The sequence below is a fragment of the Leucoraja erinacea genome, chromosome 10, assembly GCF_028641065.1.
Source record: "Leucoraja erinacea ecotype New England chromosome 10, Leri_hhj_1, whole genome shotgun sequence".
Lineage (NCBI taxonomy): Eukaryota > Metazoa > Chordata > Chondrichthyes > Rajiformes > Rajidae > Leucoraja > Leucoraja erinaceus.
In genome coordinates this window covers 21,389,349-21,411,999 of record NC_073386.1, presented here as the reverse complement: position 1 = coordinate 21,411,999, position 22,651 = coordinate 21,389,349, and the positions used below count along the sequence as shown (strand labels likewise).

At 40.3% G+C, this 22,651-nt stretch overlaps 1 protein-coding gene across 2 annotated transcripts; it reads right to left on the bottom strand.

Annotated features, from left to right (window-relative positions):
• Nucleotides 1-840: 840 nt before the first annotated feature.
• LOC129700883 (uncharacterized) lies at nucleotides 841-22,638 on the bottom strand. Of its 2 annotated transcripts, XM_055641667.1 has the most exons (13): nucleotides 22,587-22,638; nucleotides 18,754-18,823; nucleotides 17,314-17,347; nucleotides 16,873-17,027; nucleotides 15,551-15,632; nucleotides 15,285-15,477; nucleotides 14,335-14,402; nucleotides 10,402-10,478; nucleotides 9,410-9,489; nucleotides 6,930-6,974; nucleotides 6,563-6,642; nucleotides 4,089-4,250; nucleotides 841-2,601 (listed from the first exon to the last, which is right to left on the bottom strand). In XM_055641667.1, the coding sequence occupies exons 2-13, from the start codon at nucleotides 18,817-18,819 to the stop codon at nucleotides 2,462-2,464; spliced, it is 1,182 nt and encodes a 393-aa protein (XP_055497642.1). In that variant the 5' UTR covers nucleotides 18,820-18,823; nucleotides 22,587-22,638; the 3' UTR covers nucleotides 841-2,461. The 2 variants fall into 2 exon arrangements, with proteins under 2 accessions (XP_055497642.1, XP_055497643.1); XM_055641668.1 differs by lacking the exon at nucleotides 22,587-22,638 and having other exon boundaries at nucleotides 16,873-17,046.
• Nucleotides 22,639-22,651: the final 13 nt, after the last annotated feature.

Genomic DNA, 22,651 nt, shown 5'->3' with positions numbered 1-22,651 from the left:
CTTTCTCTGGAGCAGTCCAAACAGATTTAGTTTACCAGGCTTTTGTCCCAAGGCAGTATTATTATTCTTGCATCCAGTGTTCTTTTGCAGGTTAGTGATCTCTGGTTAAACCATTGCTATGGTAACGTGTTCCATACTTGAATAGTTATTTTCTATTAACCTGCCTGATTCTCTCATCACTTCCTAATCTGAGAAAATAGCCCCTCATGATTCATCCCATGATAACCCTCCATTTTTTAAAATTATATCTCCTTGTGTTCTCTAACAATAAAATGAATACCAGCAATCAAATGTTCTCTTCCTCTTCACAGCTGGGATTCATAGTTTTGGGCTTCTATCTGTATAGACCCATTTAAGAACATGTACACCCATCTTTATGCAAACCATAGGTATCTTGCAACTCAATGGTATGAACAATAAATTCTACAATTTTAGGTAACCTCTAACTACTGCTCCCCACTACTTTCCTCCCTCTGGCCTCACAATTCGCAACTTCAATCCAGTCTTGTACCTTTTGCTTTTATCTCTGGCCTTTGTTCCAACTATCTAACCCCCCTATTAACCCCCTCCCCCCCCCCCCCCCCCCCCCCCCCCCCGGCCTGTGCCCACCTATTACATGCCACGCTTTGTCTTGTCTCTCCCCTCTTCACAATCGGTCTGAAAAGGGGATCTTGACCCAAACTTTCACTGTTCCTTGATCTCCAGAGATGCTACCTGACCTGCTGAGTTACACCAGCACTTTGTCCATTTCTGTTGAACTCTCAGGACATGTCTCATGAAGATCGACTACCTGAGGACAGAAAATCCTCAAATTCATTCCATTTGATGACTATTGAGATATGCAAAACATGAACATATTTTTATTGAATACTTAAATGAATTGTTCTCCAGATTTATTTTATACATCAATATTTAAAATGCAAAATGTATAAATGACATTGATTTGATTCAATTGTTTTATGTATAGCAAATGTCTTTAAAAAAGTATCATACTTTTAAAACATGATAACACGTCATAGTTTCTAAAATGCTCAATGAACATACAATAGTACAATGTCTGTTTAAACCAATGTTTCCTTTTAAAGAAATAAACTGTTTAAGTATATTTACGTTATTAGTTTTTCAATCTATGCAGCTATTGCTGATGTACTTTATAGAAGACTATTTGTTGTTAAGTTAAATTAACAGTTTCTATACCCAGTCAATGCCTATCATAGGGTATAAAATCAACTTTTCCAGCAGTCATATTTTTTGGCAGCTGTAAAAATAAGCGATTTTCACTTCACTGACATGCAGAAAAAAAGCAGAATGCTCCTCTGTAGAGTTAAGAACTATAAATTTGTGCAGGTTACCACCCAGATTATTTTTTTTTGCAATAATCTTTTAGCAAAGATTGCACCGTATTTATAAGCAATATTGTTCTACATTGACAGTTTAAACATGGTTACTTTCCAGCTTGCAACTGACTGTGTTGGTTTTTCAAATTATTAAAGTGGTTGTCATTGCTGGTATAAACTGGATGAGAGTGGATATCTGCTGGAAGTAGGTAGTGACTGAGGACAAGTCTGGATTCCAGGATAAAATGATTCTTTGGTCTGTGAAGGAACCCATTTCCGCTGGAGGAGGCCATGATTGAATGACAGAGTAGACTTGATAGGCCGAATGACCTCATTCTGCTCCTATCACTTGTGACGTATCTTTTTTTTCGCAACTACCATTCCTATCAACCTTGTACAGAACCATTTGTTCAGGCTCATATCTCTGATTTACCTGCAGCTCACATCCAAACAAAAACAATAATGCACCAATGCAGCTTGAGATTCTCTCAGTTATAAAAGTAACAGAGAATCTCAAGCTGCCTTGGTACATTATTAAAAGCTCCCATTTCCTTCCATTGCAGTACGCAATGGAAAGTGGGGTTGGCACCAGAGCGATTTTCCAGTTCTGTATTTGTGCAAACAGATGTCAAGCATGCAGCCTGTTTTTCTTTTGAAATTTGGATATTTTTACTTTTGTAACTTAGTGGGTAAACATGAGGTTGGGGAATTATCTATCTATTTTGCAGCCTTATACACAAAAGCACAAGTAAAATTCAGAGCTCAATAAATGGGGAATTGTTGTCACAGCACTATACCCACAGTCTTCATTTACTAATTTCTTAAAAGTCCGATATGTTGATGTTTAGTAGGGCCCACTGTAACACTTATAAATCTTCAAATAGACTAGGACTTGAGATACTGATGTTAATTAACATAACGGTAGCATAAAAATAAATTCAATACTGCTCTGTTTATCTATGGATATGATTTCACAGCATTAAAAATAGTTACTCTGGTCTTTGAACTGGATTATTTTGATTCGGACTCCTTTTAATAAGGAGTTTAAGCTATTAAAATGTAAAAACCTTTCACATTGCAGTCATGTTGTCTTGCAGGTTTCCACTTCCCAGAGACTCTAATCATCAGGAAAGGTCACTCAGATTTAATTCTGGTGGGCTGTCGGATAATCCTTCCAAGTCCACACTAATATCTTCATCTGAATCGTGGGTTTTTGTTTCTTTCTCACTTGCTGTTATGCCCAAAGTGGAGCTGCATCTGCCACCTATGTTGGAAGTAAATAGTGAGTTTATTAACAGCAATTATTAGTTCAAGGTGTATACTTTCTGGAATAATTGGTAGGGGAAAATGCTGCAAAATCTCACCAACATAATTACTTTCTAAAGTAGAAACAAGAAACTGGTTTACAAAAAAAGACAGTGCTGGAATGATTCAGTGGATCAGGCAGCATCTTTGGAGAATATGGATAGATGTAGTTTTGGGTTGGGGCTCTTCCACAAATTGTGTGGTGAGGCAGAATGTTGGAAGAGAAGGAGGACAAAGCCTGGCAAGGGATTGATAGATACAGATGAGAGAAGCTTTTGATAGGCAGAGGTTGGTCAGAGGCTAGAGATGAAAAGACAAGATGTGAGACAAAAGTATTGAAGAGATGTTAATTGTGAAACTAGAGAAGGTATGTAGGCAAGAATCCAGGTGGGGCACAGTGGAGGGGGTAATACAAGCTTCCACTGGTTACTGCTTTTAAAGAGAAGATAAGCCATAGTTCATCATAGAACAGTACAGCGCTAGATCACAACCCACAATGCCTGTGCTGAACAAGATGCCAAAACCAAAATCCTCATGCACATCATCCATAACCCTCTATTCCCTGCTTAATCGTATGATTATCCAAGTGTCCTTTAAATGCTACTATGATATTCCCCTCAACCAACATCCCCGGCCGTGCATTCCAGGCACTCATCAACCTCTGTAGGGAAAAATAAAACCTTGCCTTGCACTTTCCATTAACCGTTGCCCCTTTCACTTTAAAGCTATGCCCTCTCGTATTTGCTTTTTCTTCCATCCTGGCAAAAGGCTCTGGCTACCCTATCTACACCTCCCATCATTTTATATATTGGGTCTCCCACAACCTCTGGTGTTCCAGAGAACACAATCCAAGTCTGTTCAACCTCTCCCTGGAGCTACTATCCCCTAAGCCAGGTATCATTCTGGTAAACCTCTGCACACTTTCCAAAGCGTCAACATCCATCCTGCAATGGGGTGCCCAGAACTGCATACAAGACACAAAATACAGCCTAACCAAAGTTCTCTAAGGCTACATCATGACTTCCTGACTTGTACTCAATGCCACAACCTATGAAAGCAAGCATGCCATGTTCCTTCTTTACTACTCTATCTACTTGTCTTGTCCCTTTCCAGAAGTTATGGAATTAGATCCCTCTGTACATGATAATCTTAGTTGGTTTTTTTTTGTCTTCCTAGGCTGTTCTTATGTCTTCGCCCAGCTTTGTTTTAATTACAATATGATCTAACAATACTTACAGTAAACAAGTCCAACATTCAAAACAGTATTAGATACGTTTTATATCTCTGATCTAGTTCTGATGCAGACTGCAACTTTTGCATAATAAATATAATACATGCATGAAAGAGAATAAATGGTAGGTTTGAGCCTAAATTCTTAATGGCTGGCACTACTACACAACTGGATTTTCTACTCGACCTTTACAATCATCTGTTTCTTGGCTTTACCTTTTCTGGGTGGTGTATCTACATTGAGATTTTGCAGCACAGCAGAATCGTCATCGGAGCTAATGTCTGCCAAGCTGAGAGTGCAACTCAGGTTAGAGTCAGAATCTTCTGTTAGCGGTTCAGATTTTGGTTTCTTTTTCATTTGGTACTGTTTTCTTGCATCTGAAATGACATTGCTTAACAAAATAAGAATCGACTTCTGAATATCTAAGACACCCCTACACATGAAGGAATTAAGATAACACTGCAGTAAGTTTGGTGAGGGGCAGAAGCTGGGAGAAAGGAATCAAAATCCTGCTTTGAATTTCCACATTTTCGACCAAGTTTCTATGCCTACCGTAACATCGTTCCTGTTGCATCCAAGCTTGCAAAGCAAATTATTTGAATTCCTGCAAATATCTGCCTAGTGTTATGTTCAAGAATATGTAGAACTAAAGTTTTCAGGGAAAAAAGTTTCAATTATTTTACTTTGTATATTAATTAGATGCTTTGTATTATAAAGTAAAATTCTTAGTGTTTTGTCTGATTTTAAAGACTTCATGTGAAGCTACCTAAACTGTTAGATGAAAACTTTTTAAACAGCCGCATATTAAAAGTAAGCGATGGTTATAGTTATTCCCGTAATAGTGATAATACACTGGATGGTTTGATTCTCTGAAGTATAAGAGTCAATAGTGTTTAATTGTCATATGAATGGACAGTTGAACAATGAAATTCTTACTTGCAGCAGCTTAGGAGGCCTGTAAACTACAAAACGCAGGTAACATTTTAAAATCAATAATTTGTTCCTTTACCGGCTCACTTTCCATGCCTAGTTGAGGCATTATACAGTAGTACTTGGCAACTTTGCCTTTGGTTCCTTTTGTTAAGCCCATAATCTCAACCTGTCTAAATGCCTTTTAAATACTGTAATTGTACCCACCTCTAGCATCTGAGACCCTTCTTCTGAAGAAGGGTCTGAAAAAGGGTCTCGATCCGAAATGTCGCCTATTTCCTTCGCTACGTAGATTCTGCCTCACCCACTGAGTTTCTCCAGCATTTTTGTCTACCTTTGATTTTCCAGCATCTGCAGTTCCTTCTTAAACACCTCTAGCATCTTGTTCAATATACTTACCACCCTTTGCACCTTGCCTCTCAGATCCCCATTAAATTTCCCCTTTCACTTTACATTTATACCCTCTACCATTGGGGGAAAATACCTTATCCATAAAAGACCTACACCTTATCCATGTCCATTATTATTTTATATGCCTCGTAGGGCAGTGGAGGCTGGTTCTCTGGATACTTTCAAGAGCAAACTAGATAGGGCTCTTAAAGATAGTGGAGTCAGGGGATAGGGGGATATGGCAGGAACGGGGTACTGATTGGGGATGATCAGTCATGATCACATTGAATGGCGGTGCTGGCTCGAATGGCCTACTCCTGCACCTATTGTTTATTGCCATTCATTGTCTACTTTCCCAGTTATTGTAGATCCTGTTGTAAGCTTAAATAACCTCACTGTCCCATACATTACCAATATGGTATTATCAACAAACTTACTAAGCATGTTAACAACAACCATCATCGGTCTCAGCAGCCTCACAGGCCTCCAATGAAGAAAAAACACCTCTACCTCGAACCACCAAGCCAATATTGTATCCAACTAGCTATCTCATGCTAGATTCCATGAAATTTAATCTTCTGGACTAATCTACCCAGCAGGACCTTGTCGAAGGTCTTGCTAAAATCCAAAGAATTCCAGTAAAATTAAATATAGCAAAAAACTGCATTTACCTTGTATCTGAATTAAAAGAAACATTGTTGTAAATACTCTACAGATTGGGAAATTTCAGCATAACTGTTTATTACTGTCTCACTTACTGAATATCTAACATTTTGTTTTGTGTATTAAACTTAAACATGATATATGCAGGATATATACCACTACGATTAAAATAACGTGGTTATATAAATTAGTAAAGATAAGGTCATAGATTAAGGGTATGTAAAGAGTAAATGTATAAACAGCACAGGAGTGCATGGTATAAATAAAATGAAAAGATTGGGAGAAAAACAAGGGTAAAGAATTATAAACTTAAATATTTTACAGCGATTTGGGGAGGCGGGGTTAGGATTAACAGAGCCATAAAGAAGAAAATAGGGAAATGGCAGAAAACCAAATCATCATTTTACTTTAGTACTTACAGTGGATATGACATTGGGATGATGAGGTATGATAATTAAAATGGAAGAGGATTTATTGTTCTAATTTCTAGACGAGATGGATTTAATTCATTTTCTAATAAAAAGAAAAAGGAATCTCCATAAGATCTATACTAAAGATAGAATATAATGTATTGGGGAAATATAGATCAGTAAGATTAATGTTGGCGGTAAGAAAAATAATAGGAATCCCTTTTAGATCAATGGAATCAAATTTTGATGTTAAGAGTCCATACTTAGGGATTGCAACATAACAAGCTTAAACACACCTGATTTTAATGGTGTACTGGTCTGGTTGTCTGCTAGATGGACATTTCTCAGTTGTTCCTTCAAAGCAGTAACTGTGGATCTAAAAACAAAAATAACTCAAAGCATAGCAGTTTAAATTATTAAAAAATACTATTATTATAGGTGCAATTGAACACTTTTCCCATGCAATAAATGTGAAATATATGGATAATTTATTGCAGATTAAGTTCAGATTCATTTCTGCAATATTTCCCTTTCCAAATATCATTAAAAAAATAATGAAAAGGTAGGTGTGACTACAATTGAAATATTGTAATTTCATAAATCTCGAGACACCTGTTTCGGGTTTGACATCAATTAAGTCATTTTGATCTTCACTGAGATTACCTTTTTGATGGCCAAAGGGGAACCTCTCCACTGGTTGAATCGTACCTGGCACAAAGCAAGAAGATTGTGATTGTTTTAATTATCTTGGGACATGACTACAAAAGTAAGAGGGTAGCACCACAACCCCAATAGTCTTCAAATGTATACACTCGGTCAGAAATGCAACTGCTTAATTTTATAGGAGCATTGAGCTCCATTTACATTTGAGAATGAGCGAGACAAAAATTCCCTCGATAGACATCTTCCCAATGCGAACTGAAAAGTGGTGAATCACGTGTACTACCAGGATTTGTTATCCTTCTTAGATCAAAGCACCAAAACATATTACATAGGATTAACACCAAATTATCCACCATTAAATGTCCTAAATATCACACTGACCTGAACTTCCTTGAATCAGCTAAATTAATGCTGCGACTACCATAGGTTAGAGCATGGGTATTTTACAGCAGGTCATCCAGTGGTCAAATCATCTTGACTATTCAGCAGTGGATTGTCACTGTCATTCACATTTGCTAATGCAGACATAACTACAAGAATGTACAAGTTGCTCAACAGCATTTAGGAAAATAAGTCCAACAGGTCAAGATATTTATCAATGCTGATCCCATTTTTGGTTCCATTCGGCCCTTTTTCCGCCAAACCCCCTCTATCCATGTACCTGCCCTAAATGTCTTAACCAATGTAATTCTACCCATCACTATAGCTTCTTCTAGCAGCTCGTTCCACATACCCACCATCTTCTGTGTGGAAAAAGTTACCTCTTGAGTCCCCTTTAAATCTTTCCTCTCTCATCTTAAATTTATATCCTCCACTTTTAGACTCCCCTTCCCTGGGATGTTGACTGTGACCATCCACCTTATGTACACCTCTCAGCTTCGCACATTCTAGAGAAAATAAAATCCCAGTTTCTCCTTACTATTCAAGCCCTCCAGTCCCACCATCATTCTCAAGATATGTTCTGTACCTTTTCTAGCTGAATAACATCCTTCCTATCACTAGGCAACCAAAACTCCATACAATACTCAAAGGGGAAAGATTTAATAGGAACCTGAGGAACAACTTTTACACACAGAAGGTGGTGGGTATATGGAATGAGCTGCCAGAGAAGGTAGTTGAGACGCTATTATCACAACATATAAAATACATTTGGACAGGTACACGGATAGGAACGATTTGGAGGAATATGGGCCAAACACAGGTAGGTAGGACTAGTGAACTTGGGTAAGTTGGGCTTCTTGTTGTATGATCAAGTATGGTCTCGGCAATGAAGTGTACAGCTGCAACATGACATTCCAACTCTAATACTTAATGACCTGACCAATGAAGACCTGTGTGTCAAATGTATTTTTCACCACCATCTAGCTGGGTCACCACTTTTAGGGAACCATGTACCTTTACTCCTGGGTCTCTCTGTTCAACAACACTCTCCAGGGTCCTGCCCTGGTTCAACTGATCAAATGCAACTAGATCCTGCTGTTATCTAGATCTTGGATAACAGTCTTCTCTATCCAAAATATCTGCAATTTTGGTGTAATCTGCAAATTTACTAACCATGTTAACAGCATTGTCATCTATATTCATGATTTTGATGTCAAGCGTTAGTGAACACAGCACTGATCCCTATGGCTTATCACTGGTCACAGGCCTCCAATCTGAATAACACTCCACTACTATCCTTTGCCTCTCTCCACCAAACCAATTTTGTATTAACATGGCTATCTCACCCTGTCCCCTGTGATCTAATCTGCTAGACTAGCACGCCTTGTCAATAGCCTCACTAAAGTCTATACTTAAATAGCCTCACTAAAGTCTTACTTAAAGTTTATACATCTCCTTGTCGATGTTTGTAATTTCTTCAAAAATCTCAAATTGTTGAGACGTTATTTCCTATGCACAAAGCCATGTTGACTATCCCTTACTGTTGTTGCTTTTCCAAATACTGGTAGATCCTGTATTAACCACCTGAATATGGCTCAAGACTGCCAGCTCCTCCTCGGTTGTAATGAAGATATGTTCCAATACCTCTCAAGTAATTTTCCTTAACTCCTTAGTTCCCATAAATGTATCCATGGTAAATACAGATGAGAAATATGCATTTAATTAATACGTCGTCAATTTCCTGCGACTCCACACACAAATGTTCTAATTAAACCATAAAGGGATCTGTTCTTTCCCTCGATAGACACAAAAAGCTGGAGTAACTCAGCGGGACAGGCAGCATCGCTGGAGAGACGGAATGGGTGATGTTTTGGGTTGAGACCCTTCTTATTCTTTCCCTAGTTGCTCCACACATTTGTAGAATCGTAAGATTCTCCTTTGCTTTTTCTGCCAAAGCTCTCTCGTGAAGTTTTTACCCTCCAAATTTCCTTTTTACATGTACTACATCTCTTATACCCATGGGGTTCACTTGATCCCAGCTACCTACACTTGCCAAATGCTTCATTTACCTAACCACTGCTTCTACCAATGGCACCCACCTGATTTGTGTAATCTCCCGTCTTGTAGATTCTTGTTGATGAACTAACCATTGACATTTATTCATCAATTCTCTCACAATCTATCAAGAAAACAAAAATAAATAAGTAATGCATAAATAACTTCTGCACATACTGTGATGTCTTGGATCATATAGGAATACCAAAGAGGAGGTTTTAGCAGTCTTAAAGCACATACAGGCTGGCGAACCAGACATTAATGGTAGGTAAAATTACTGGAGGAGATTCTCAGGGACAGGATCTGTCAGTATTTAGATGGACAAGGACTGATTAGGGACAGTCAGCACTGGTTTGTGTATGGGAAGTCATCTCATTGTTTCAAGTTTTTTTGAAAAGTAATCCAAGATGATTGATGAGAGCAGGATGTTGTAGTAGGATGTTGTCTATACGGATTTTAGCAAGGTCTTTGAATTTGTCCTGAATGGTAAGCCAGTCTAGAAGATTAGATCACATGGGATCCAGGGAGAATGAGCTAATTGGGTACATTATTGGCTTGACCACAGAAAATAGGATGGGATGGGGGGAGGTTATTTATCAGACGGAAGGCCTATGACTAGTTTTTGGTTAAGATGGTTTAGGTTTATCATCGTCATGTCTACTAAGGTACAATGAAAAGTTTTCTTTTGCAAGCTATCCAATCAAATTAGATGCTACTGTACACAAATACAATCAAGCCAAACTCAAGTATAAAAGGTAGAGCGAAGGAAAAGATTCAGAGAGCAGAACATAGTTCCCAGTATTATATCGCAATAGTTCCAGAAACAAAGTATAATGTTTGCAATGAGGCAGAGTGGAATCGCACTGTACCCTAATGGTGTGTCACATGGATTTTGTATTGAGCCTATTGTTCTTTGTTATGTATTTAAATGACTTGGATGATAATGCACATGGCATGGTTAATAATGTTATAGATGACACAGAAATAGGAGGTATTGCATGACGAAAAACTCAAATATTATAGTGCAGAAATTTACCTTACTGTTTCTATCCTGTGACTGCGCAAGTTCCTTTGTATCAGAAATCTGCTTCAATAGTTCATCCTCTTGTTTCCCTGGGACAATAGTGCAAATTTATTAAATATTAAATGTAACTTTTAGCATTGAGCATGTTAACAATCATAGGTCACATGATATCTCTGGCTAATGAAATAGTGTATTCCAGGCAGAAATCTTTATCATAACTGGGAAATATTAGAAATAAACAAGCTTTAATATGCAGTTAAAGGATGAATGGGAGGAGAGAATGAAGGGAGTATTTCTGATAAACTGGAAAGCAGGAATCATTCTTGGTTCATTTATTTAAAAAAATAGATATTTCTGACGTGCAAAATTAAGTACAAGGTATTTGTTTAATTCTGCTGCCACCTCCCCATTCCCCATTATAAATCCAATGGTCTCTGCATGGTGCCAACCTATTTGGAAATTTCTAGTTTATTTCAAACCATACCTTCAAGGTCGGCAGAGGAGCGGCAGGAGTGAGTGCAGGGATTGACTGAGAAGGTAATCTCGGAGTTTTTCAGTGTTTTTTCGGGAGCGGGTGATTTAAAAACCAGTCTGGGCCAGCCTGCAACACATATCATCAAGGTCGGCAGAGAAGCGACAGGTGAAGGAGTGAGTGCGGGGAATGGCTGAGAAGGGGAGTGGCCCATTGAGAAAAGTGCGAGTCTTTGGCTCAAGAGTCTTCAACGAGGAGGCTGAGGGAGGAGACTACACCAAAAGTTGGAGAGGGTGAGACGCAGTGAAGAAATGGCAGGTAAGCTGATTCAGTGTGATGCTTGCAGGATGTGGGAGGTCAGGGACACTGATGGTGCCTCTGACTGCTAGAACTGTGGAAAGTGTGTCCAGGTTCAGCTCCTGAAGGATTGCGTTGGGGCACTGGAGAGGCAACTGAATGACCTCCGGATCATCCAGGAAAATGAGTTTCCTGGACCGGACCTACAGCGAGGTCGTTACACCGAAGATACGGAAAGAGAGAAGGTGGGTGACGATGAGGCAGTGAAGGTAGCTTGGAGTACAGGAGAACTCGGGAGATGTACCTCTTAAAAACAGGTCCACCCTCTTGGAAGCTGTGGGGAGAATAGACACTGCCATTCTGAGTGGGGGACAGGTCTGCGAGTCAAAACGTGGCGTTGAAGCAAAGCTGAAGAGACAGACGTCAGGCAGAGCCTTGGTAAGAGGGGACTCCATCGTGAGAGGTACAGACAGAGGTTTCTGTGGCAACGGGCGGATTCAACCATGGTGTGCTGCCTCCCAGGTGTCAGGATCCAGGACGTCATGGACCAATTGCAGAGCATAGTCGAGGGTGAGCAGCCAAAAGTGGTAGTGCATGTCGGCACAAATGACGTTGGGAAGAAGAGTAAAGAGATTCTGCAGCGTGACTTTAGAGAGCTCAGAAGAAGGCTGAAAATCAGGACCTCCAGGGTGGTTATCTCCAGTTTGCTTCCAGTTCCTCGTGCAGGTGAGGGCAGGAACAGGGAGGTAGGGGATCTGAATATGTGGCTGAGGAGCTGGTGCAGGGGGCAGGGATTTAGATTCTTAGACCACTGGGATCTGTTTTGGGGTAAGGGGAATTGTGCAAAAGGGAAGGGTTGCAACTTAACAGGAGGGGGGCCAGCATTGTGGCAGGCAGCTTTGCCACTGCTACACAGGTGGGTTTAAACTAAAGTGTTGGGGTGGGGGGGGGGGGGGGGGGGGGGGAGGGAAGACAAATTGGAAATACAAGGATGGAGTTAAAGGGAAAGAGAGCATAGGAAAAGTTAAGAAAGACATCAGAATTAACGGGGCAGAATGCTCACAAAGGCATAGGAGTGTATGGCCAAGTGAAATGGGAATTGATGTGAAAGGTGAGGTAAGTAATGGATTAAAAGTATTATATATGAATGCGCAAAGTATAAGAAGTAAAGTGCATGAGCTTGAGGCTCAGTTAGAGATTGGTAGATATGACTTTGCGGGGATTACAGAGACATAGCTGCAGGAGGATCGAGACTGTGAACTGAATAGTCAGGGATATATGTCCTATAGAAAGGACAGGCAGGTGGGCAGACGAGGTGGGGTAGCTCTGTGAGGGATGACATAGGGACTGAAGATGTAGAGTCGCTATGGATATAATAGGAATTGTAAAGGTAAGAAGACACCAATGGGAGCTATCTACAGTCTACAAAACAGTAGCCTGGATATTGCGTGCCAGTTGCAGCAGGAGAAAATTGGCATGTAACAAAGGTAATGCCACTGTGGTTATGGGAGATTTCAATATGCAGGTAGACTGGGAAAAGTAGTCTGGTTCTGGACCCCAAGAAAGGGAGTTTGTAGAGTGCCTCCAAGATGGATTCTTAGAGCAGCTTGTACTGGAGCCTACCAGAGAGAAGGCAATTCTGGATTTAGTGTTTAATGAACTAGATTTAATAAGGGAACTCAAGGTAACAGTTGAACAAAGGGCACTATGAAGGCATCAGAGTGGAGCTGGCCCAGGTCGACTGGAAAAGGATCCTAGCAGGTATGACGATGGAACAGCAATGGCAGGAATTTCTGGGCATAATCTAAAAGATGCAGGATCATTTCATTCCAAAGAGGAAGAAAGATTCTAAGGGGAGTAAGAGGCAACTGTGGTGCTTTCATTTCAATTAATTCTATAGTCCCACAATCAATCATATTACTCGTGTTCAAGCTCCACTAATTTTCCAATTTTGCAGCACTCATTATTACAACTACTATTTGGTTTATTTTTTTTCTAAAGGTGCGATCACATTTCTGAAAACAAGAAAGAGGGTAAACCATGAACGCGAAACCATGCAGAAAGGAATTTGAGCTGTGACTTACAAAAAAGGCAAATGTTATTTGAGGACCACCAAATAGTAGTTGTAATAATGAGTGTTGCAAAATTGGAAAATTGGAGCTTGAACACGAGTAATATGATTAATTGTGGGAGTATAGAATTCATTGAAATGAAAGCACCAAAATAAACCCAGCTTCTCTGAACTTGAGAGCTGATAAACCTGGTGAAATCTTGTTACTTTTTCAAAATCCCTTGAATACATTAGGTCTACAAATGTTGAATCTCTCCAATAGCATTTCCAATACAATGATGACTTTAACTATGGCTATAACAGATTGTCCCTACTCTTTTAGACTTATTTAACTTAAATGTAACCTTTGATAAGATTTATCAAATTATCCTTTGTTTTTTTTCCCCTTTGAATCTGATCGCCAGTTGCCCCTTTAATTATTCATTTGAACCTATCCTTCTATGACCAAGGCATCTTGGGTAATGGAATGTCATTCTGCCTTCTGCACCATTACCTCTGGATTCAACTTTTGTTTGTCGCATCCCTTTCCTAAACAAGACGGTGTTAAATTAAAGAAATGGGGTACACAGCTCCAGAAATGCCATGCAGCTCTTGTAACATGGATGATGCCAACCTTGAGTGCTGTCTGCGTGGAATTTGCATGTTCTCTGTATTTACCCAATTTACTCTCACAAGTTGTGCTGTAAATTTAATTAGCTACTAGAAAAAGAACCCTTGTATTGGTGATGATGGGAGGCAGGAATAGTAAATAAGTGAGGCCAGTGCCTCCCACTTCCTGCTTTCTCTAAAGATTCTACTATTTTTTTCAGTTTCTCCACCTCTGTCGCACCAGACAAAGCCACCTTCTATACTAGTGCCATTGATATGTCAAATTTTGCCTTCACCAAGACTTCACTACCAGAAACAAAAGGGCATTTGAACCCTAAAACAAATTCCAGAGACATCTGGAAAGACATCAAATATCTGTCCTCCACTGGGCAACTACACGGAAGTTCTCTTCCCTTCTCAAAATCTATATTTTTTGTAGTAGGTTAATTCCGTCTGGCAAAAAGGTAAAAAACTGAAAACTCACTGTTTGCACTGAACCATTAATCTAGATACTTACATATCTTCTGCCGCATATTATCAATCTCTTTTCGAAGTGATTCATGTTCTTCACACATATCTTTTTTTCTAGGAATAAAATATTTGCATAAAAACATTTGCAGTGGATTATTTATCAATCATTAATATTTATAGACGTTTCCAGTTTAGGTTTTTTATTTCACAAAACAGTTTAAAGATGGCTTTGAAAAAGTTACTTTTATAACAATTAAACAGGTTCGCTTCTTAATAAACAGACAACTCAAAATACGGTTGGTAGACCAGTTCAAAACTTTACTTATCGGCCGATGGAAGTGGCAGGAACCCCAGTCAAGTGAGCAATACAGACACTTCACTGTCCTCATTCCACTTCCCCGAACAACAGAATTACATCGTATTATATAGTGTTTTTTTTGTCACCTTAGCACATTCCACTTACTTTAGTCATGGACAGAGGTACAGAAAATAAAGGTTATTACAGGATGCGTTGGCATCAGCCATTTGTCAATACACCTTAGTGAGATCAATCTGGCTTCCTCTCTCGTCAAATGGTAGACAAATGTTATAGTCATTCATTATCTCAATACACAGCAACCTGAGGCAAGCCTAGACTTGCCTTTCTGTATTAATCTACTGGAGAAAAGTCTGATTTGAGACTAAATATAAGCTGTAAGCTGCCCCAGGAACCAATTTAATATCTTCTTATGTTTTTTAACATAATTCAGCCTTATCAGCTGTACCAAATGACAAAATTGCCTATCTGCAGTCTTGACAGAACAGATGTGGAAGCCGCAGTTGAATTCTTTACTAATAAACAAAGGCTGCTGCTTACAGTCTAATCAATATTTGAAAATAAATTTGATGATTACTGGTAGAAACAAAATTTAAAATATTTTATCATGCTCATAAGGTCTATTATGGCTTGCAATAAAATCATATGATTTAATCAAATGTTATTATAGCTATTCCTACCTTTCATGGACTTCTTGTATCAGGCTGGAAAATGTGTGTTTTCCATAACCATATGTCCGATCCATATGCCGTATTTGTTCCCGTAAGCTGTACATTTCATTTGACATCTCTTTTCGCCAATCCTCCATTTTTCTCTCCAATTGGAAATCCAAGGTTCTTTCCTCCGATTGACTTTGCAATCGCCGAATCTCCTCTAAACAACAAATGATAATTTGAATTCAGAGTGTATTTTTTATCAATTAATAGATTAAAAATGTTAGTATTACCTTCTAACGATTGAATTTTATGCCTTTGTTGCTCTTTTTCAGTTTCAACTCTCAGTAAAGCTTGGCGTAAAGATTCGATAGTCTAAATACAGAGAAAAGATTTGATCACTATAATAAAAGAAAATATATACATAAGAAATGATCATTGTGGAATAAATTAAAAATCACATTAGGAAACAGGATTTGCAATTCTGCATTGGGTTTGAACTGAATGTAGAAACAAAGCACTGCAAATGCCGGTTAATACATAAAAGGACACAAAGTGCTGGAGTAACTCAGAGGGTCAGGTTGCATCCCTGGAGAACAGGGACAGGAGATGTTTCGGGTTGAGACCCTTCTTCAGACTAATTGTGGGGGTGGGGGGGGAGAGAAAGCTAAAAAAGGGGAGAGGCAGGACAAAGGGTGGCAGGCAGGTCGACATTGGCGAGGGGTGGCTTAATAGGCTGATTAAAAGTAGGTCCAGAGATAAGAAATGAAGGTTTGGGACAGGTTTGAATAGTGGATTGTAAAGTCAGAGGGACAAAAGTGGTGTGATGGTAGGGGGAGGGGTGGTGAGAACTAGGTGGGAGTTCAGGTGGGGCACAGAGGAAGGATGTTGGGTGGGGGGAGGGTTTAGTTCAGAGATACAGCATGGAAACAGGCCCTTCGGCCCACAGGGTCTGCGACGACCAGCGATACCCGCACATTAACACGATCCTACACCCACTAGGGACAATTTGTACATTCACCAAGCCAATTAACCTCCAAACCTGTATGTCTTTGGAGTGTGGGAACTGAAGATCTTGGAGAAAACCCATGCAGGTCACGGGGAGAACGTACAAACTCTGTACAGACAGCACCTGTAGTCGGGATCGCACCTAGGACTTCGGCACTGCATTCGCTGTAAGGCAACAACTCTACCTCTGCACCATCATGACCGGTTGATTTTGAGGAGGGGGGGGGGGGGGGGGGGGAGGAGAGGGGGTGAATAAGTGATTACCCAAATTTGGAGATTTCAATGCTTATACCATTGGGTTGTTAGCTTCCCAAGCGGAATACAAGGTGCTGTTCATCCAGTTTGCGTGTGGCCTCACTCTGGCAATTGAGCAGGCCCAGGACATAAAAGTCAGTGTTGGAATGGGAAGGGAATGGTTAGCAACTGGGAGAACCAGTAGGCCTTGGTGGACTGAGCAAATATATCTGGAGTATGTCAAATTCTGTGTTATTGTTGCAGTCTCTGAAAACAAAAACATGTCAGTATAATGTGCAAACAGACGTGTACAGAGGCACAAGACACAAGTATCTGAAATGTATACAATTCTCATTACATTTGGTACACTTACCCTTCCTTGGAATTGCAGCTGCCTGGAGATGCTCAATAATTCTTCTTTAGGCAATTTCTGACTGTACACATCTGAACAACAAGTGTGCTCCACAGGAACAGAGAGAGGTTCGCTGAACCGAATGCTTTTTGTGTCAATCATGTCAAGCGAGCCAACTGTGAGAGAACAAAAAGACTTAACATGAAAATAAACTTCTGCAGCCGACATATTTTGCTGATAAGACAAAACAGTAATTTCTCAGGTATGATATTTGGCAGGATTCTAAAATGAGAGAAACTAAAGGTATTGCAGATCACTCTCACATTGGTCCCAGTGATCAGGCTATCTCTAGCTTCCAAACTAGGAAATACACAAGTACAAGAATAATACAAATGTGGTTGGTGAAGCATTTTAGCAATAAAAATGTAAATATTTTATTTAATTTAAATAAACAACACCTACCTTTTGCATAATAACCTGTTGTGTTTAATCTTTGCTACAAAGAAAAAGACTCTCCATTAGTTAACAGTTTGATACAGAAATATTCAACAGTACGAGTATTGGGAATAGCACCTTACACATGAAAGGTTCATGTGAGCTTTTAAATGGCAATTATATTTAAGGACTGATAAACCATGATAAACCAGTTCAGAATCCTAACTGAGATGCACACATTTGGCTGTAGACTATAGAAACTAAAATATTTAATTCAGGGTATTTCACAAAAAAAATGGCTTTTCTATATTTTAATGCTCAGTCACTTTACCAAAGATCACAGAGAAGAATGGCAAATAGACTAAGAACTTCTTCATTTCTATACTTGACAACTTATGTGCACATGCTAAAATCTACTGTCCAATTTTGCTTTTAGTTTTAGTGCCTATCGAGCTGGCTGCTAGGTCCTATATAGAGTCAAGCTTCTTCAATGTTGTTGAAGCTGTTCTCATCCTAGCATATGGAAAGTGGTCATGACTTGAGCCTTGGAGATGGAGAATTAAGCTTTGGGGAATTAGGCTCCCTTTGAGCCGCAAGGATAAACCAGAGGCTGCCAGTACCTCCTCTCAGAGACAAGATCTGAGTTGCTGGGATAAGCCCTAGACTACCAGCACCACCTCTTCATGGTAAAGACTGAGCTTCTAAAGAGGGAAAGGGAGGAGCGAAGGGAAGGTGTGGTTAGCCATTTAAAATTAGAAAATTCCATATTCATTCAGTTGGGTTGTAAGCTACCCAATTGGAATATGAGGTGCTGTTCCTCCAGTTTGAGTGTGGCCTCACTCTGGCAATGGAGGAGTTCCAGGACAGAAAGGTCAGTCTGGGAATGGGAAGGGAAGATAAAATGGCTAGCAACCAGCTGGCCTATTCCACGAACATTGGCTTGCATTGATCCGCAGTTTAGTTTGCCTTTCCTGACACAAAACTAGTGTTTAACCAGAAAATCCTTTCAAATTCTGAACCCAATCATATTATGATTACAACTCAATAAATATACATACGCCTTTCACCTGTTAACTAAATCTGGCTCACCACTAAATCACATATGGTCCAGCCCCTTAGTACAAAAAATTGAAATAAATTCAAAAACTTTACTGCCTTAATAATAGAAAGCTATCTATTTATCTCTAACTGTGAAAGCTCAAATGTTCTATTTATAACACACTTCTTTTGCATATGTTCAATAATCTGTTTTACCATATTACCTACAGTAAGGGAAACCAAACAACTATAATTGGAATTCCTTTCTATTTTCATTTTTTTAATCCAGGAAAATCTGAGAAGTTCAATGTTCATTTCAAAGTACACCTTGTGCACTCGGGCAATTCAAAAAAAGCAAAAGATTAATTTAAACTAACTATTAAAGATAATAAACCAAAAATAAAAAGTGACCTTCATTATAGCACTTACCTTTATCTTCGCAACATTGCAGTCAGTGTCATTCAGTATGGAATTTAGCTGTGTGTCCCAATTCATGTTTCTGCAATGGAAGTGTAAACACAGCCAATGTCAATAGCAACCTCAAATAAATGAAAAGGGTTCATACTTTGGTTCTGGTTTTGGCCGGTTGCCATTGCTAAAATAGTGCTATGACCAATGTTTGGTACATTTTGAACAATAACAGTCATTGTTTCTGTTACTACATTTTTTTTCAAAATAGATCTCTCACAATATTATTTAAACTTTACTTTCCCAAAATTAAAAAAATTGCATTTATGGCAACTGTGATGCGGCCTATTCCTGTGGTCGTACTAAACCTTTGAATATCTTCCACCATTCAATGCGAGGATGACTGACCTGTGATCTAACTTCATTTACACAAATTTTCCCCAAATTCCTAAGGTACATCAAAAAATATTTTATTCTTTTACATGTTCAATCAATTGACACTGGCACTGCCAGCAAGGTCGACATTTATTACTCAGCAGAACTAGGTGGGAGAAGTGAATGAAAGCTAAATCGAGCCGAAAGGAGATTGATTTGCATGAAAGACATGAGGTATAGGTCAGGAGAAGATTACAGAAATTAAGGATGAGATTCAATCCATACAATGGCCAAGGTTGTGGATGAACATGGTGAATGAAATTGCTGTCAAGGGTACAGCGTTGGTGAAAGATCTCTTGAACTTATACAGATGTACAGGAGAGAGCATATTGACTAGATGCATCATGGCCTGGTTCGGCAACTCGAATGTCCATGAACTAAGCAGATTTCAAAAAGTGATGAACACTGCTCTGTCTACTATCACCATGCTATTTCATAAGTGATAGTAGAATTAGGCCCATCAAGTCTACTCTGCCATTCAACCATGACTGATCTATCTCTCCCTCCTAACCCCATTCTCCTGCCTTCTCCCCATAACCTCTGATACCTGTACTAATCAAGGATCTATCTATCTTTGCCTTAAATATATCCACTGACATTGCCCCCGCAGCCTTCTGTGGCAAAGAATTCCACAGATTCACTACCCTCTGCTAAAGAAATTCGTCCTAATCTCTTTCCTAAAAGAACATCTTTTAATTCTGAGGCTATGACCTCCAGTCCTAGACTCTCCCATTAGTGGAAACGTCCTCTCCACATGCACTCTCTCCAAGCCTTTCACTATTCTGTACGTTTCAAAGAGGTCCCCAACTCATTCTTCTAAACTCCAGTGAATATACACCCAGTGCCGTCAAATGCTTATCATATGTTAACCTACTCATTCCTGCGATAATTCTTGTAAACCTCCTCTGGACCCACACTAGAGCCAGTACATGCTTCCTTAGATATGGTGCCCAAAATTGCTTGCAATATTCCAAATGCGGCCTGACCAGTGCCTTATAGAGCCTCAGCATCACATCCCTGCTTTTGTAGACCAGGGGTGTGACGCTGGTACGATCTTGAAATATATGCTAGTATTGCGTTTGCTTTCTTTGTGATTGATTCGACTTGCAGATTAACTTTTTGGGAATCCTGCACCTACGATTTCTGGATTCTCCTTCCATTTAGAAAATAATCTATGCCTGAATTGCTACTACCAAAATGCCTGACTACACACTTTGCCACAGTATATTCCATCTGCCATTCTCCCCACCTATCCAAGTCCTTCTGCAGAGTCCCTGCACTACCTGCCCCTCCACCTATTTTCATATCATCTGCAAATTTGGCCACAACGCCTCCAATCCTCTCATCCAAATCATTAATATACAGCATGAAGAGCAGCAGCCCCAGCACCGAGCACTGCTAGTCACTGGCAGCCATTAGTCACTAGCAGCCACCCCCAAAAAAGCCCCCTTTATTGCCATTATTACTTCCCCCCCCCCCATACCATGTTACTTCTACTACCCTCCCACCCGTATCACACTATTTCTACTACTCCCCACCTGTACACCACTACTCGCACCACCCTCTTCTCTGAACCCCCATTGTCCTCCCATAGTACCTTGCCAGTCATCTTCCACCCCTCTGATCGTGGCTCTCACCCCCGTTGTGTTTTCACAATCCCCCCTAACCTCCCACTTTCTGATACAGAATGACCAGTCCTCAATAGAGGCCTTAGCTTTGTATTCCTCTGCCCCACCTCGACAAATTCCGGGACTGCTATGATGCAGATCCTTTCATCTGTCACCTCCGCCTACAGACCTTTTTCTATGGGAAGGAGTCCTCACCTCCCAGTGACGGCCTCTTCTCCCATCTCCAACATTCCTCTTCTGGCCTTCTACGGACCTTTACCACTAACTTCCATCGTCCTCATCTTTCACTCCACATTCAACACATTCAATGCATTCAACACATCAACGTCGAACATTGCCATCACCCTCAACAAGATCTCACTACCAGTCACATCAACTCATCCTCACCCCTTTCCACAGAGACCGCTTCCTCCACAACTCCTTGGTTCATGCAACCCTTCCCACCAAACCACCCCTATAACATCTTTCCCCTACAACCACACAAGGTGTAACACCTGTCCTTATAGCTCCTCCCTCACCTCCATTCAGGGACCACAGCAGCCCTTCCGGGTGTAACAGAGGTTCACATGCACCTCCTCCAACCTCATCTACTGCATCCAGTGTTCCCAATGTGCCCTCCTGTACATCAGTGAGATCAAGCATAGACCCGGCAATCATTTCACTGAACACTTGCTAACCATTATGACCTTTCAGTCTTGTTCCTTCTCCATTGCCAGAGCATACATACGTGCAAACTGAAGGAAAAGCATCTCATATTCTGCATGGGAAGCTTACAACCCAACAATATGAACATTGAATTGTCCAATTTTAGGTAACTCCAAAGCCCTACCTCCACTCCCTTCATCACCCACAACACCCCCCGCCCCCCACTTCTTCTCCACCCCCTCTCTCCCCTGTGTCACACATGGAGTTACACTTGTTTTAATCTCCCCTTCCATCTACATTCCATTAGTTTCACAATTCACAACCTATCAATGCTTTTGTCTCACTTGGTCAGATACATGATAGATAGGAAAAAATTAAAGCGATATGGGTCAAGGTCGATATGGAATTAGCTTAGATGGTCATCTTGGTGGGCATGGACAAGTTGGGCTGAAGGGCCTGTTGTATGACGATTATCCTATTTCCAATACTGGGCAAGAAAAAAATGTTTTTCACAGAAGATTTAATAACAATGAGACTGAGACGGTTGGTCGGCATGGAGACGATAGACTCAATAGCTTGCTTTTAAGTTTTATGCTACCGGTTTCAATGATGCTACGACTGGAGTGCTGAATATCCAGGCATAATCGTGAAACTTATCCCAAGTCTACATATTATGTTACAACGGACGTGGTAGTGAAGTAGTGGAACAAGAAATCATCACTGGAAATTCATCGGCTATGTTTTAACATCTGGGAAAGGAACAGTGTAACATGTACTGTTAGTAAATACACTTTGCAAAAGTGGGAAACACTTAGAAAGAAAACCAAGGAAGGGGGAGGTCGAGAACTTGCTTTAGGGAAGGAGAGCGGAGGCATATAGACCCGAGGGGACAACCACAACCTCCACCTCCACCTCCACCTCCACCTCCACCTCCACCTCCACCTCCACCTCCACCACCAGCCCCGGCAACCGCCGTTTTTAACGGGTACAGCGCGTTTTTAGTTTTATACTAAATGGGAAACAAACGGGAATTTTGCAGCTCGACCCTTCCCCAGCGGCTGGGAGGGTCAACACCAACCGGACCAGCTGCCCACGCTGTTATCTACTATTATAAACGGACAGTTAAAGGCCGGCGCCATCACTCACCGCCGCCGCCGCTTCACCCAGTTTAAAAATGCGTCGCTTGCTCGACGTCATTGCGCGCACCAAGG